The sequence below is a fragment of the Centruroides sculpturatus genome, unplaced genomic scaffold (genome assembly GCF_000671375.1).
Source record: "Centruroides sculpturatus isolate CEXI.00-Female unplaced genomic scaffold, Cexi_2.0 scaffold704, whole genome shotgun sequence".
NCBI classification, from domain to species: Eukaryota; Metazoa; Arthropoda; class Arachnida; order Scorpiones; family Buthidae; genus Centruroides; species Centruroides sculpturatus.
The window spans coordinates 327,547-345,945 of NW_019384945.1; the positions used below are offsets into that span (position 1 = coordinate 327,547).

At 28.0% G+C, this 18,399-nt stretch overlaps 4 protein-coding genes and 1 pseudogene across 4 annotated transcripts in view; 2 read left to right on the plus strand and 3 right to left on the minus strand.

Moving 5' to 3' along the window:
- Nucleotides 1-18,399, plus strand: part of LOC111632189 (vacuolar protein sorting-associated protein 33A-like) — a 45,355-nt gene that overhangs the window by 5,839 nt on the left and 21,117 nt on the right. Inside the window, exons 2-5 of the mRNA XM_023376559.1 lie at nt 9,372-9,499; nt 10,073-10,157; nt 15,516-15,620; nt 17,254-17,370. Coding sequence (XP_023232327.1) covers nt 9,390-9,499; nt 10,073-10,157; nt 15,516-15,620; nt 17,254-17,370 — 417 coding nt within the window. The 5' untranslated portion in view covers nt 9,372-9,389. The remainder of the gene's footprint in view (nt 1-9,371; nt 9,500-10,072; nt 10,158-15,515; nt 15,621-17,253; nt 17,371-18,399) is intronic.
- LOC111632176 lies at nt 1,135-2,829 on the minus strand (annotated as a pseudogene).
- Nucleotides 2,816-3,419, minus strand: LOC111632192. Its single transcript, XM_023376566.1, has 2 exons — nt 3,343-3,419; nt 2,816-3,256 (listed from the first exon to the last, which is right to left on the minus strand). Exons 1-2 carry the CDS (start codon nt 3,353-3,355, stop codon nt 2,955-2,957), a joined length of 315 nt encoding a protein of 104 aa, XP_023232334.1. The 5' UTR covers nt 3,356-3,419; the 3' UTR covers nt 2,816-2,954.
- LOC111632177 lies at nt 3,592-4,156 on the plus strand. Its single transcript, XM_023376542.1, has 2 exons — nt 3,592-3,813; nt 3,924-4,156. Exons 1-2 carry the CDS (start codon nt 3,636-3,638, stop codon nt 4,154-4,156), a joined length of 411 nt encoding a protein of 136 aa, XP_023232310.1. The 5' UTR covers nt 3,592-3,635.
- LOC111632178 lies at nt 4,236-4,700 on the minus strand. Its single transcript, XM_023376543.1, has 2 exons — nt 4,624-4,700; nt 4,236-4,537 (listed from the first exon to the last, which is right to left on the minus strand). The coding sequence occupies exons 1-2, from the start codon at nt 4,634-4,636 to the stop codon at nt 4,236-4,238; spliced, it is 315 nt and encodes a 104-aa protein (XP_023232311.1). The 5' UTR covers nt 4,637-4,700.

An 18,399-nucleotide genomic window follows, 5' to 3' on the forward strand; every position in this document is an offset into this window, starting at 1 on the left:
TCTTTATTCAATCCGGCTTTTAAATTAATTTTTTTACGCACATTTTGCATACATTTACCATAGAAGCTATTGTTCATTAATTTAAAAAAGTTTTTGTCGAATTGACTATTGCTAAGTTTTCGTTTTTCATTATTAAAAAATATATATGGTTGTAAGTAAGGCGCTTGTTTAAAAGAAAGTATTCTATGGATTTTTTTTAAAATTAATCCTTCCTTTAGATAATATTTTAAGTTTCTATAGTGTACAATATAACGTAATTTATCTTTTAAAGTCGGAACTAGTTTTTTAACATTATTGTTAAATTTTAGATTTAAAGAAGATAAAAGCGATTTCTGATATTCGGATAAATCATCGTATTCTATTGTTTCGTGACTTACTGCGAGGGGTAAATCATTATGTCTATCGTGAAGCGAAACCGGATATTCTAAGTCAACTTCGAGTATATATCCTATTTCGGATTTTGAAGAAACATTTTTAATATTAAATTCGTCAATTTCGGATTGTCGCAACCAACGAAACTCTGAATATGGGAGATATTGAACCATACTCAATCCGTATAGATTATTGCTATCAATTGTTATTATGTAACTATGGGGTTTCGAATTATCGTAAGTTTGAGATATGTACGGATTGTTTGCATGGGAATATCTATTTGTCACCAGGGTAAACTCCCCCCCTTATTAGGGATTCAATAAATAAATACATATCTAAATCGGTAAATAGCTCTAGTTCTATTTTAGCCATTTTCAATCCAGCAATAAATGTAAGATTTGGACAAGTTAAAAAATGAATTGGATCGAGATCGTAATACTTTAATGATAAATTACGAAAATTTGAAAAAAATATCGGCGAGTAAAATAGTATCGACAAATTGATATAATTGCAAGTAATCTGAAAATTTCCTGCAATTAAAAGCTTTCCACACAAGATGAGCTAAATCATAATCTTCCGAACTTATGTGGCTTCTAGTTAAATCGTTGTAAAAACATTTTTTATCCGGTAAAGAATTATTATTTAATTTTGAAATATTATTAAACCAATTATATGGAAAAACACCTTTTCTTTTTAACAGATAACTATTTTTATTATTCGAAAAAAATTGATTAAAGATCGGAAAGTCATACTTTGAATTTATTAAATTCTCAGACTTGATAATGATGAATTTAAAAAGTGGTAACTGTCTAAAAATTTAAAACAGTCTAAAGTATATGTAGTGTATTTTTCCATATTAATGGGAATAATTCTAAGAGAGGATATATACTTTTTAGAAATATCTTTTAAAATTAGATGCGAATCGTAACCAGAAAAATTATGAAGAACTACGGGAATAAACGGTTTTAGATTTAAATTTAAATTACATCCTTGACACGCTACCTGTCGAAACCTTCCATTTAAATGATTATGATCAATTACGCTTACATCGTTAGGGGAAAACTTTTTTCCACAAATATTACATTTATCTCGATTAATAGAATTTGGAATTGTTCGAGGATCTAATGGAATATTAAGTTTTATTTCTTTAATAAGACGTTCCGATTGATGTTTTAAAGTTTCTAAAAAATTGTCTATAACGTCTAAGCCGCAATAAAATTTAGAATAGATAATTGTTTCGTTTTTATCTAATACGACCATCGCATAACAAATCGGTTTATGAATTTGCGTAACGGTACTAAAGCTAGTATCTGTTGATTGCATCGCGTTAGAAACTGTTTCTGTTAAACATTCGAAGTCGCAATAAACGACAACAGGATGCTTAAGCATCTTATGAAATTCGTTAAATTTAAGAATGGAATTTTCGACTGTAGGTACCGATAGTCTTTGAAATTTGAAATTTGTACATATTTCTCTATGTAAATTTAAACTCGATTCGCGTTGAAAACCATTTAAACAATTTTTACAATAGTAATAAAGAGACTTTTGTTTTTCATGTAAAAGTCTGTTGAAATTTTGAATTAAAAAATAATGATTTTGGTATAATAATAAATTCGCAATTTTACTGAATTTAAACTTACTTATATAATATGGAAAAACAATATCTTTATAGCCATATATATTAATGGAAATACTATTTGATTTCTCAAAAGCATATATTTGCTCCAACGAAACCGGATATTTTAAGTTCGAACAATTAATAAATTTTAAATATTTTCTATAGGTAGATATATTATTTTTATTATTTTTCAATAGAAAAATACTCGCGAGAATGCAATACACAAAACATTTATTATCATTACATCGAATATTTAAAATACACTTTTTATTTACTAAACGTTTAGGTAAAAGTATGGAACCACACCCTCCATTATATGCAGTATATGTTGCTCTATGAATATCAATATAGTCTAATTTGTAAATTACCCACCTACTGCCTAATACTACCGCAACAGATATATCCCCTAGAATTTTGTTTATTGCATTCTCAATACTTTTCCATGCTAGAAAAGTGCTTAGAACTCGTTCGGCATAACTCGTAAAAAAAAAATCTTTAAACTCGTATTTATCTCCCATTTCTATACATTTGTACATTATTACTTTTAAGCTAAATCACAAATCGTACTCTATAATCATTCCCGAAATTTGTAATTACGTTAAAAAGTTCTGATTTTATATCTCTAAAAAAAATGGTCGGATCGACATACTCGAGTTCTGCTTTACGATAACACTGTAAATAATTTTGAAACGCTGATTCTACCAACGAAAACATTTTTCTTTTTAAATTTTACCTGATGGGTTAATGATTCCAGACAATTTCTTCATATAAGAGAGATGATAAAACTAGTCTACGATGATTTTTTCATATTTTGAGAGAGAGAGACGTTCGCAATAATTCTATTTTTAAAAAAAAAAATCAATTAAATTACATAATTTTTTAAAAAACATTATATTAAAAAAATTACTTACGCATAGATTTTCATTTATTCAAATGAAATCTTCCAGATATTTTTGAACTGTGTTCAAAGCTTGAATAAAAATTTAACTTCTTTTACCGGGATGTTGAATCTATTCTGTATCTCGCCTTTAGCAGTTGTTTTCGCTAAACATATATAATACTGTTGTCTGAATTCTTTAATTTCCAGGTTAAACCCATGCGATATGTATATCGAATACGGTGGGATACTTTTAAACGAGGATTCATCCTTCGATATGACTAAGTCATACTTCTTTTTTTTCTCTACCAGTGCATCATCGATTTTTGTTGTCGATTTACGCTTTTTAGTTGTAAAAGGGTTGTCGATTACAAACAATGGCTGAGAATCTATAAAAAAAGATGAATAACTATAAAAAATAATAATTTAATTTTCTTATTTAAAATCAAATCTAAATAAAAAAAATCTAACTTACCTTCCATAGACATCTTTTCTTGCTTAGTTGTAGAGAGAGAGTTGATAAACTAATAAATCTATTTGTCTATTTCTCTCGCTTTTTTATATCCTTTTGATAATAAAGGTTATTACCCTTTGACACCCCTGATATATCCTTTTGATAATAAAGGTTATTACTCTTTGACACCCCTGATATTGAATAACGGGGTGTGAATTTTTTCTTGAGAATGTATTACAAAAAATAGATTTAAGGGAGATAAAAAAATGACTGACAATAGAAATATTTTGATTTCTTATTGAGGGTGATTAAAAATGATTTCTGGAATTTTAGAAACTAAAATTTTCATGGAATATACTTTAGAAAGAAGTGGTAAACTATTTGCAGGTTACCACACATTGAATGAAACCTGGGATTTTATAAATATTTTTTCTTTCGACGAACTAATTTTTAATAATGAAAGGGGAGAAGCATATGTGTTAGAAGAAAAAGGTAATTATTTTTTTTATATTTTATAAAACAATTATTTTTTTTATTTTAATTTGTAGAAAAATCTTTTATTTTTTTAGTAAATTTTTTTTAATAAAAATTTTAATTTGTAGATGAACCTGACAAAGATTGGGAGTTTAATAATATTTTTAATTTTAATAATAATGTTCTATATATATACTTAAGACTGCAGGATTATACCACAATTAACAAAAAAATATATAAACAATACACCTTTTATCATAATGAAAAAAGATATACTTGCAACAGAATAATAAAAATTATGGAAGATAAAGAAGTGGTTATTCATTACAATCAAGAAAAACAAGATAGTGGTGGAACATGATAACACCCTATTTATTTTATTTGAAGTTGTAAGTATCTTTTTTTCAAAAATTTAAATATTTAGTAATNTTGAACTGTGTTCAAAGCTTGAATAAAAATTTAACTTCTTTTACCGGGATGTTGAATCTATTCTGTATCTCGCCTTTAGCAGTTGTTTTCGCTAAACATATATAATACTGTTGTCTGAATTCTTTAATTTCCAGGTTAAACCCATGCGATATGTATATCGAATACGGTGGGATACTTTTAAACGAGGATTCATCCTTCGATATGACTAAGTCATACTTCTTTTTTTTCTCTACCAGTGCATCATCGATTTTTGTTGTCGATTTACGCTTTTTAGTTGTAAAAGGGTTGTCGATTACAAACAATGGCTGAGAATCTATAAAAAAAGATGAATAACTATAAAAAATAATAATTTAATTTTCTTATTTAAAATCAAATCTAAATAAAAAAAATCTAACTTACCTTCCATAGACATCTTTTCTTGCTTAGTTGTAGAGAGAGAGTTGATAAACTAATAAATCTATTTGTCTATTTCTCTCGCTTTTTTATATCCTTTTGATAATAAAGGTTATTACCCTTTGACACCCCTGATATATCCTTTTGATAATAAAGGTTATTACTCTTTGACACCCCTGATATTGAATAACGGGGTGTGAATTTTTTCTTGAGAATGTATTACAAAAAATAGATTTAAGGGAGATAAAAAAATGACTGACAATAGAAATATTTTGATTTCTTATTGAGGGTGATTAAAAATGATTTCTGGAATTTTAGAAACTAAAATTTTCATGGAATATACTTTAGAAAGAAGTGGTAAACTATTTGCAGGTTACCACACATTGAATGAAACCTGGGATTTTATAAATATTTTTTCTTTCGACGAACTAATTTTTAATAATGAAAGGGGAGAAGCATATGTGTTAGAAGAAAAAGGTAATTATTTTTTTTATATTTTATAAAACAATTATTTTTTTTATTTTAATTTGTAGAAAAATCTTTTATTTTTTTAGTAAATTTTTTTTAATAAAAATTTTAATTTGTAGATGAACCTGACAAAGATTGGGAGTTTAATAATATTTTTAATTTTAATAATAATGTTCTATATATATACTTAAGACTGCAGGATTATACCACAATTAACAAAAAAATATATAAACAATACACCTTTTATCATAATGAAAAAAGATATACTTGCAACAGAATAATAAAAATTATGGAAGATAAAGAAGTGGTTATTCATTACAATCAAGAAAAACAAGATAGTGGTGGAACATGATAACACCCTATTTATTTTATTTGAAGTTGTAAGTATCTTTTTTTCAAAAATTTAAATAATTTTTTTAAATGATTTAATTTTCTTTTTTATTTCTAGAATCAATAGAATAGATTATATTTATTAAAACAATAAAAAATTAATGGTGAGTAAAAATATTTTTCTATGATTTTTTCAGATATGTGCAGGTTTAAATTTAATATTAGTTTTTTTTTTTCAGGTTCAATAAAAACACATTTTTTTTTTTTAAATAGACTTTTTATTTGAGTAAACTAATGCTACATTGATTACATTTAATTTTTATATTAGATGGTAATTTAGCCAAGCAGAAATTCTTGTGTATAAGTCTCATTACAAAAGCATCATTGAATAGTTTAGTATTAGGTTGTAATTTTCGCATATTTTGATTTCTCAATATTTGATAGAGAAAATATAGACAAAACCACTTACAATATCTTTAGTCTTGTCAAAGATATATATAATTTCATTCGCGATATCTCGCCAATGTTCTCTTATAACAGAGCGATTTATTCCAGAAACTCTCGTTCAAATTTCGCGGAGAAGTATAACCGAAGGGGCATCGAAAATGGGTGTGGTTTCGACTCCTATGAGAGTTTCTGGGATGGTAATTATCTCAGAATCGCTCGAGAGATTCTGCGATTTTGCTCGATTTTAGCCCCTGCTCGATGTCTTTCCCTCAAAATGATGAGAGTTTCTGAGATAAAAGTTATAAACCCTCGCAAAGTTAACCAAATTATCCCAGAGTCTCTCATATATATACTACTGTTAATTTTGAAGAAAAAGCTTCAAAGTTTAACTTCCTTTGTCTCGCCATTCTGTGAAATTTAACACCGATGAGTCATTGTTTATACATCTGGATGAGCTTGAACACAGCTGGAGTTAGATTTCCTGGGGCATTCTCTTAGACGTCGCGGGAGGACAAGGATTTAAAGTAGGGTGAACACTAGCTGGTCGTATATTTTTAAATATTTTTAAAAAATTTGGAGACTTAAAAAACATTCCAAAAATTCAAAAAAAAAAATTTCAAAAATGGCTTTAAGGACCGTGTTTTATGTAACGCTATGTAACCTGCCCGAGTTAACTCGGACGAGGAACTAAAGGGATTTTAATTAACTCTTCACATCCAGATGTCGGTGATTTGTTTTTAGAGTGAGCTTTTGCAATTCGGGGATTCCCCTTGTACATGATACTTACCATCGACAAGTCGCTATTACATCATTCTGAGTTTCACATTGAAAGGTATAAACTGAATTAAGTTTGAATACAAGTTTATTTTAAGCTTTTATATGAATTTCTTTCATACATTTGAAGTAATTTATTAAGCAGCCTATTTCTTTTAATTTCTGCAAGCTTTTTTATGCGGTTTTAAGTTAATTTTAACTCGTTGTTTTGGTTTTATGTGATTTTAGAAAATTACGGAATGTATCCCTACTTTTTCAAGGCAAGTAAAGTCTTTTTTTATGCGAATTTTTTATATGCGCTTTTCTGTAGAACGTATCCACCGCATAAAACGAGACCTTACAGTATATGGAACATTGTGCCCAACTAGAAAAGAAGTTCCAGCTCCAATAAAGAAGAGAAAGCTAAGGAAGGGAGAGCTACTGACATTTCAAAGAGGAAAAGTAATGGTCATGAAATGGCAGGACAAACAAATTGTTATTATATTATCCACTGTTCATAATTCAGAAAAACTAGAAAAACAACAATGAAGCCAAAAGGTCATCTTCGACTATAATGACATGATGGGAGGTGTTGATTGTTTAGATCAACATCTTCGTGATTACTCAATTGTGGGAAAAAGAGTAAAAATGGCAGAACTCAGAACAATTTAGATTTTTATGCAAACATAATCAGACAACTGACTGAAGAATATCATTCAGAATCTAGAACAACAAAGGGTCGACCAAAACAACCAGGTGCCCTTCGGCTAACTGGGCGGCATTTTCCAGAATTTGTTCCGCCAACACCAAAAAAGGCTGAACCAATTCGGCATTGTACTCTCTGCTGTAAAAGTGTAACAGCACAGGAAAGAAAAAAGAAAGGAAATAAGATACTATTGCAAAGAGTGTGATGTTGCATTAAGTGCAATACCTTGTTTCAAAGTGTATCATACAGAAGTAAATGTTTCATTTTTTATATATTTTGAATATGAATTTCTTGACTATATATGTAGTAAATGTTTTGTTATTGACATTTTATACATCTAATTGCATTTTTATAATAAATCATCAAGTAATCAAAAAAATAAATAAATAAATGATATAATAAAATAAAATAAATTCAACCAAAATTCTCGTAATAACTGACAAAATCCTGGTCAGTGACCTAGTATACATCAACAGTTTTTCCCACCAAAAGAAGTTGATTTTTAGAACAAAAACAATTTTTAATATTTTGCGTTCTTAATTTATTTTTAAATTCTACTAGGTAACTTGACAGTTCAATTAATGTTAACTTGCTTAAGATTAATTGAACTCATTTTATATATAAAAAAAAAAAAAATGAAGTAGTTCAATTTTAAAATCTATGATTTGGTGAATATTTCAGACTCCACATTTTTGGGGATAGCAAATGGGGTTAACGTTTGAATGTATAAGTATTTTTGATTATTAATGCACATGCTGACTATTTTTTTCTGCAATTTATTGTGGAACAAAAGTAATAATATAAAAATTAGACTATAGAAAATTGCTTTATCTTTGAGAAAAATTATCAAAATGAGACAAAATGGAAATTCTGATGTGGACACAAAGAAAGCAGAAAAAATTATGCATGTGTAGTATTAAAAATTATGTAAAGTTGAAACTGAAACTTCTGGTGCTATGTAACAAAACAAATAATGACAGGAGGGTGGCATCTATTACTTTTTAGTTTAACATTTATGCATAAAAATAACTCTGCTTAAAGTATTACCTTAAGTTCTAAAAGAAGTGCATCTAGTGATAGAGATAAGTGTAAAAAGATCAAAAAAATACTTGTTTATAAATATTTTTTATTACACTTTCTATCAGTTTTTTATGCTCTTTCCATGAGTGCCTCACACTTTTATTTTTGGTTGCATAATACCTGAAGAAAATTTATATTTTACTTTTTAGTGCATTTATGTAATAAAAAGCATTTCTTAAAAATTTAAAAAAAATACTTTTTATTCATTTTAATTCTCTGAATATAGTGAAGCTTTTTATCTACCATAATTGTCTTTTCTATTACTACATTCCTGTGAAAGACAATAACATTGTACAGTAGAACACTTCTAGTGAGAACTTACTGAAGTCAGCAAATTGTTCTTCTCTAATTTCTGACATTCCAAACACAGGGAACTAATGAATGCTACTCACAATGGTGAATACTCTGGTCTGCAAATATTTTTCTCAAGTAGTATACTCAATCCAGAATAATAAATTTGAATTGGTCCAGAATAACAAATTGGTCTATGTTCAGAAATATCAGACTAAAATGCTACTTGTTAGTAAAAAACATGAGTACATTTGAATTTTTTCTGTTAATTTGAAATGGTGACATAATGGAGTCTAGGAAAGAGTACTTGGAGTGGAGCACAAATTTATGTCGAATTTTGTTTTACATGGTACCTTGCTTACATGCAATCTGCATAAAAAAAGCCAAACTGTATAATAATTAACTTAAAGTGACGACTGGTGCTGACACCTACAAGACCTAGAATACATTTGGAATCTCAAAACTTCATCAATAGTTAGATTCAAATGTATAATACCTATTCATTACCACTTGGTGATTCGTATTGTAGGTCTGGTTAAATTTGTGATGGACAGGAAGAAGACCCTCCTATTTCCTATAGGGCAAAAAAGTTAGCTAAATATATAGTTATTACATTAATTAAATTATGTATATTTTATTGACAATGAATATATTAAATGATGTATTTTTAATTAAATAGGAACATGACGTGACTCAGATGTTTCAGTTACAACCCAAGAGAATACCCGCTACGACTGCTCAGAATATTATTTTCCTTGTTCGACCAAAACTTTCTCTTATGGATATTGTTGCTGATTATGTACTTAAGTATGACTTATATTGTTTACAAATTAAATTTAAAAAAATTTTATGAAATATAATTATATTTTAAAGGATTATTTGAAAATTTTATTGCATTGATTAGAAATTTTAAGAATAAATTCTATTAAACGAAACAATTTTTCTGAACCAGTAGAATCTTAAAAATGTTAATAGTTTTAATTAATTTATTCACATCTTTTAATTTTGAACAAATTAAATTTCTATTAAATTGTATAAGGTGATCAAACAAAGTTTATTTGTGAATTAGGCTTTGTGATGCCAGAAGTTGACAGCTTATGAATGACTCGTCAGTTCATTTATTTAGAATTCAAAATGTCATCCTTTAATTCTATAGCAAATGAATATTGTTTAAGATCTATAACTGTTTCGCGGTGTCTCTTAATCTACTATTTGCAAGGAAAGTTTTGATAACCCAATATTAACTATTTAAATTGAATTGAAAGATGTATAAAATTATTAGACTATATTTTTTTAGAATATAACTTTTAAGTTTTTTAATAATATAAATAAGTTATTTTAATTTAAAAAATTTTAATATTAAAATTTTATTTACAATAGAGATGAAGAATCAAAGGTTTCTAAAAAAGAATTTCATATATTTTTTGTACCAAGAAAAAGTTTACTGTGTATTAGAAAACTTCAGGTAAATTTATACATTTATCAAGATTTGTAATTTTAATTTTTAGAATTTTTTAAAAATAAAATAATGGAATTAAAATGAAATACTTATTAGGCTACAATTTTCAAATAGCAGACCTATAAATTCCCACTAGCATCCATTTATCTTAGTTAATCTTGAGAATAGTTAGATAGATGAAAGTTGAGACTAGTATGGAAAGCTTAGGGCAGGAGGTCTTGATTAACTATATATGTTCAGTCTGGACTGGAAATCATGTGATTTCAAAACTCTCTTCAGAACAGAATTAGATAGATGATCAGCAAGCATGAGTCTTGTTATCAGGAAAAGTATGATGTATAGGGTCAAGACACTACTAAAATCGAGAGCACATATTTTTAAATTAAATAAATTAAAAATATGATTAAAAATTGTAGCTCGATATTTGACAATGTCACAATAATTTTTACTCATTTAATTAACATTTAAATAAATGATATTTATGATAAATGAAATTTTATATATATATAAAAATAAAGATATATATATATATCTTTATTTTTCATTGGCAACATTAAAAGTAAACATTTTTTTTTATTTACTTAAGAAACCAAAATATAAAAATATGAGGAAACAATTACTTCTATTTGTCTATTTTGGATTCTTTATAATACATTGTATACTTTATATTATCCTCATTACTTTATAAATTTCTGTCAGAATGGATATCTGACATTTCATTTCAAACATTGTTCACTTAATCAAGATGAAGATATAAAAATAGATTGTAATGTTTTCAAATTTTTCTATAATAATAATTATAACATAATAGCTTCAAACATTAACATTTCATATGTTAGTTGTTTGTGGATAATAATATCTAAAATACTCTCAGTGTATGAAAAGATTTTGATTTACACAGTATTTGAATTTCAAGATTTTTGTTTATCACAGTTGGGAAAAATGAAACAAAATTTCATCTTATATAATTCAATTTCAGTTTAACAGGATGTTTTATTTTCATTAAGAAAATTATTGTTAAAGCTTCTACTTACTGTTACAATATTACAATCACATTGTTGCTACTTTCAAATTACATATTCAATGAAATAAGATTTCTCATTTTGTACTGTCTTGACTTCATATTGTAAACATTAAATGTAATTCCATATTGGAATTACATTTAATGTTTACAATAAAGAATTAAATTGAAATAAATAAGCTTTGATAATGGATTTTATTCAGTTAAGACCAATAGCATCTTGGTATACAATTAGAAAAACACAGATTGAAAAAGTAGGTAATAGAAGTAACATAAAATTTTTACCTAGAAAAGTGACCGAGTGGGTAGCTGCTAAATAACATCTGTTCCTTATATTGGAGGCAAATTACAAACATGGCCCTAGTTATGTAAACATACCTGCTTTTGTAGGGATAGGAAAAACAATTATCACACATTTGTAGTATGATATTGGCTTGCATGTCATCTGAGTTAACAAGATCTGTATTCCAGAGTTAGATGTTAGCTGACATTAGAAAAATCTGCCATGATCTTCCTTGGCCACCAGTGGCAAATGCAGCACTGGCCCAAATATGACTACTATGTCACAAACACATTCATTATCTTACTCCTTCGCAATGACAATATAAACCAAGCCAAAGTGTTTTGGTAGCAACCCAGTCACTGACTACCAAGACTGGAAAAACATTTCAGTGAATGAAGTGGACTTGAGACATAAATGAATTTATCATCTGTACTTATTACACCATTACAAAGCTGAAAACAGACAATAGCATACAGACACCACAAGATAAATTATGTTACAGAACAGAAGGTTGTTGATCAAAAAAGAACAATTATACACAACAACTTTATTCCACTTAAACATATTAATATGCTACAGAACGGATACATCAACATGTAAAAAATACTAGATTACTCACTTTTTTTTATAAAAGTGAATGATTATATCTGGCAAATATTGCTAATTTTAGCTTCGTATTAAATACTAGATCACATTGAAGATCAAACACTCACTGACAATATCTCAGCAATACTCATTCATGAGAACATATACAGAATAACATAACAACATAAACATAATTACAACCAGTGACATTCTAAAAATAGAATAACACTTCACAAATTTATTCTAAGAAACATACACACTAAATATACAGGATTAAACTCCACCCAATGATCCAAATTCCTAAAATACACACATCAAAACAACTAGGGAAAACTTTAACTATCTAAATACCCATGTTTTACCAAAATATATTAAACTGAATCAACACTTTCATCCATATGTACATATATATATATATATATATATATACATTACAGTGATCAGAATAAACTAGTTACATACCATGGCTTTGAAGTACAGTGACAGACAGTTTCAAAACATAGATAAATTATAAGCTTGCACAGCAAAGAAGACTAGCGACACAAATATGTAACATTAAACAATAACAAGACAGGCTGACACAATACACTGGAAACAACATAACACCAAACGTAATGAAAGAGGTTAAGAAAATATTCAGGAAAATCAAAACACATACAGCACAAACACAATATGCACATACAGAAATATACTGACACTTTCAAACAAAAACTAATAGCAAAGTCATAAAGACTCAAATGATACAAAAGCTGCATATTGCAAAAATAACAAAATAAATTATTCACCAAATAGTGAGGCACTCCTCTATAGACAACTATATACCGACTCTGCCACACAATCGCAGTACTATAATTTCCTTACAGTCCTTACTTCTAATTTATTTTTAATTGTCTACTTGGACATTACTCATTAATAGGACTTTACACTGGTGTTTAAAAAATTGACACAACAATGAGAGTTAGTTCAGAGAAAATAAATTTTCTTTATTAAATCACCTGTAGTACAGTAGAGTCTCGAAAACTTAGCCTAATGTGGACTGAAGGGTGGCCGAGTTTGTGAAAATGCCGGGTTATCGGGAATGGGGTTAAAAAAAATAAGTATGAGTGTTTCCTCAGAAAATACTGTACTGTACTTGTATGTATTGTTTACTTGAGAATAAACTGCCCAAATACCCTTAAACCAGCGTTTCTCAAAGTGGGCGATAACGCCCCCTTGTGGGCACTGGAGGCTTTCAGGGGGGCAGTAGAAGGCTCAAAGAGAATTGGGGGGCGTTAAGGAAATATAGAGGGGCGACGGCAAACAAATTCTATATATAAAAATTTGACGGAATATATATAAAATGTTGACATTTTATATATTTTTTATTTTTTATTGAAGGTCACAACTTGAATATTTCTAACACATTCACTTTTATTTTAGCTCAGTGTTTCTCAAAGTAAGCAATAACGCCCCCTTCTGGCGCGATGAATAGATCTATGATAGAGGCAGGGTATTGAATGGTGACCAAAGGCAAAATTGGGGCTGATAAGAGGAAACATTGCGTTTAATGGTTTCCAGATGATGAGAACAATGTACAGTAAGGGCACAAAGTGTGAGATTCATAGAAAAGTTTTCCTAAGAATATTTCCAATCCTTTTCTCACACAAGAGAAAATGGGTTAGGGGGCATTGGGTATAACTTTATGGAACAAAGGGGGCGGTGGATCGAAAAAGTTTGAGAATCACTGCCTTAAACAAAGGAAAAGTACGTCCTTTATGAAGGCATAGAGCCTTTACTACATGAAAATGAAAATTAATGAATACACTGTGTACAGTAATTTACCTGATAAGACAGACCCCAGAAAAATACTTCATGAGGCATAAAGCTGTCTATAATGAAAATTAATTAACTAAGGATTTTTTTGCCCTGCCAGGGTGTGGCCGAGTTATCCGGACTGCTGGGTTATCGAGTGCCGAGTTTTTGAGACTCTACCGTAGTAACTTTTTCTCTCGTTGTTGTGTCAATTTTTTAAACACCAGTGTAAAGTCCTATTAATGAGTAATGTCCAAGTAGACAATTAAAAATAAATTTTTACACAGAAACACAAACATACATTAAACCCAAAAACTACAACACCATAAATCCTACACAATACATGAAGGATTTATGGTGTTATGATGAATCATGTACCTTCTTACACTCTACAAAATACTCACTTTGTGTATCATATACGAAATATACCATCATATAGAACAACATAACATTCTATCAAAGCAATAAAAGACTCATGTAGAAACCAAATAGGATGCAAAGAATATTTATTTAGACTTGGTTATTCTACAACAAGCATACAAACAACACAGAGTCTTACATGTAGCATACATAAGTTATAGGAATTCATTTGACAATATCCATATTCATGGTTATTGCAAACACTACATCAACACAAAATACAACCAAGACTCATAACATTTTCTAGAAAACACAATGCAATACTGGAGAACAACACTACACCTCAGACTTCATGATACATTCATTAAAACAAACAAAATACACATAAGACAAAGCATTTTCCAGCAAAATTCATTAAATCATAGTTTTGTTGGCCACTCTACATGTCCACATAAGCACAGCTAAATCACCTATTAGAAGTTACATACACTTATTCTACTACATTCAAATGGAGTTTGGCTTAGACAAATGCAGAACACTTCACAAAGAAAAATGATTTTGTACTCTGAAATGGAAATATCATTGAATCCATGGGTGAGGGCCAAAGGCTACAGATATTTTGGAATCTAACAGACCAAACTCACAAAACACACAGATAAAACAATAGCAAAAGAATACAATGTTAGATGAAACTCTATACTAACAACAAAGATGAATGCAAAATGCATATTTAAAGCGATCAGCACATAGGTAATCTCAGTACAGATGCATTCATTTGGAGTTATGACATTGGACACACAGACAACTATAACAACTCCAACCCTCAATTGTCCATAGAAAGGCTGTCTTCCTAGTAAAGAGGGAAGACGAGGCTACACAGATTTTGTAAATCCTCACTATAAATACAGATATTGTAAGAATTTTTCTTCTAAAAACAAAAAACAGCATAATTTCACAAAGCTGTAATTTTTGCAAACAAAAACAGTATACCATTAAATTTTACAATGCTGATCTGGATTTTATATGAAATGCTCAGGCATCAGGCATTCCTGGATGCAGGAGCTCCAAGATAGGCATCCTAATGATCTTGGCTAGGATTATGTTGATAGAATTGCATCAAACTGCTGAGTAGCTAGAGATGCCTCTTTGGGGAGAATTTGTAATTGTTATACAAAACCAGATCATAAATACAAAATACTATAGAAAGCACATTTTAAAAGAGGAAGCTTACAGATGAAATTTGTAGGAAATGCCACATCATGCATAACTGAATTCTTTATATATTTATTTGTAATAATGATTATAAAATCTATTTATTTTATAGGAGAGAGGAGTTTATGGAACTTTCATTAATGTGGATGAATTCAGTTTGGAGTTATTTCCAGTAGATAGCGATGTCCTATCTATGGAAATAGGAACAACGTTTAAGGTATGATCTATTATATAAGCACATTAAAATTTACTTTAATATATTGGGAAATTTTTCATAATCTTAGTGTGATTTATTGTATTACATGCTAAATTTTGATAAATATGAATATAAAAAAAATGATTAAATTTTTTAGTCATAATCGTTCTAAACTAAAATGTCAACTAATGAATTCAGTAATAGTATTTATGTAAGGACGATTTTAGAAGATTTATAGTAAATTGAACATAAACATATTATATTATTATATTAAACGTATTATATTTATTATATTAATAAATTAAAAGTTTGAAACTAAACTTTATAATTGATTTGTTGTATGAAACTTTCATAATAAAGTTGTTAGTGTTATTTTTTTCAATTTAGTTTTTTCCCCAGAAAATATAATATACATCTTATTACAAGAATCTTTTCAACAGAAACTATCTTTGGATTTAATCAAAACAAACATCTTTGCAAGTAACTTCACTAGAAGTTTTCTCCATTTGTAAGGAAAAATATAAGAAAAATTTTATACACAGTATATTTTGGTGACTAAGACAACATTCAAATCCTAAAAAACAATTTCAAAACTAGAGTTTATCTTATAAACCAGATACTAAAATGATTACTTCAAAATTCTATATTCAAATGATTACTTCAGTTTAGATTTCAGATCATATCACAGATAAAAGAAACTGCATGTAAGTCGTAAGAGGTCTGTGCATGTCCAGTGATCACTTAGTGGCTGTGATGCCTTACACTACTTGATAATAGTGCATTATGCATTTTACTGTGTCAATCTGTTGATATACGAGTATTATCAAATTGATGATTGCTGTCTACTGACTAAAAGTTCATCACAAATGGTTTAATAATTTGAGGTTGCTTTATACAACAGATGTGAGCTAAAATCATGAAATTTATAATGAATTTGGTTCTCACTTTATTCAAAGGCTTCCTCATCCACTGATTTATATGATATTTTAATAATATCTATCCAATAAAAACAGAATGTAACTGACTTCACATCATTTTGTATGCAAATCAGGTTGAATAGAGAATATCCTTAAAAATTTATGTCATAATACTAACTTCTTGATGTTCTTTAATAACTAGTACTACTGACAATATTTTTTGTAAAACAAGTTCAAAGATAAGTCACTAATTTCTTATATTCATGGAACTGTATATATATAACTACAAGATATCAAAACAAGAAATAAAAATTTTATGAATAGATAGATATGATCAGTCTTCAGATCAATTCTAGAATGAAGTTATCATATTTACAAAATATTAAAATCAATTTAATATTTAATAATGAAATTAACTTCTAAGTGAAATAGTAATGCACTTGATTTTTAAATCAAGCTATATAATTTCATCAAATTGGTTAGAACAGCATAGTTTTGAGTATATCAGAATATTTGGAAAATGTCTCCAAGAACAAAGTGTGTTGATTAATTCTAGTTTTATCACAATATATACACTTCAGTTATCCTCAATTTTTAAGTTACTTAAGTGAGATATGATTTGATGTAACATTTTATTATTTCTTAAATTGATAATTTGTATATAATAACTTTTTTATATATCATTATAAAATACTTTAAAAAATAATTAAAATTAATATTTATTAAACTGATTTCAGGAATGCTACATTGAAGAAGATATGACAACAATGTATTATGTAGCCAAGTCTCTAATGAAATTACAAGCTTTATTTGGTGTAATTCCAAATATTTTTGGAAAGGGTAAATGTGCTAAGGTAAGACAGATTACTATTATCTTTAAAAATTGGTGTTCTATGATTTATTTTATTAATCTGTTAATTAAATTAAAGTTTGACTATCAATATGTGATTATGGAGAGCTTTTGTTCCACTTATTTAATGAGGAGAATTGCTTATATTAGATTTTTCTTTGTAGCAAATATCAAACTAGTATGTTTTATATTAAAACACATTAATGAGCATTTATATTTAATACAAGAAAATATGTCTAGCACTGTCTGGGCAAAGAGACAAACACTAAAATAGTCATATTTTTAATATTGTTTTTATTTTAATCTATTGTTATATTGATCATAAAGTGTCAAGGAGATGAAATAAGAGGGGAATTGGATGTCCATATTTTATGATAGCTTGTATTTTAAGCAGAATCCAATGGGAGAGTAAGTATGAAAAATTTAATTTAGGTCAATCAAAGAGTTTAGGAGTTAATAGAGAGATGAAATCAGGAAGTGGGTGACAAAGTTCTATGGTAGCCTGTATTTTCTAAAGAATCTTAAGAGTGTAACTATAAAATTTATGAAGATCATTCAAACAGTTTAAACAAGATATAAGGAACAGACTGTCATCCTGTTTAATAATGTTCATCTTTATAGTAATTTATATAGAGGGGGTTGCAAAAGTAGATAATACAGTTGTTATTATGAAAAAATAAAAACATACAGAAAGAAAACAGGAAGAAAAAATATTTATTTTTATGTACAAATTAAATCACAAATAAGTAATATGAACAAATAAAAGATAAAAATAATAGTAATGAACACCAAACATTTATATTTCTCAGATTTTCAACTGTATACCTACTTTTGCACCCCCTGTATATAAGTATTGAGAAAAATACAAAGGAAATATATAAGCTTATTGCTAGCAGAACTGTTGGTAAATTTGTTGTCATAACAAGTTAAAAAACTTCTAAAGATAATGTTTAGGGTAAAATCATGGTATTACTATAATCTTTTGAGATTATAGTCATACATTTTTGAAATTTTCTCTTTAACAATATCTCAC

What these genes read in the sequence shown, in the direction of transcription:
- LOC111632177 (XM_023376542.1), top strand. Translation starts at nt 3,636, where the DNA reads ATGATTTCTGGAATTTTAGAAACTAAAATTTTCATGGAATATACTTTA. An exon ending in ATATGTGTTAGAAGAAAAAG is followed by an intron (nt 3,814 to 3,923) that starts GTAATTATTTTT and finishes TTTAATTTGTAG; the next exon opens with ATGAACCTGACAAAGATTGG.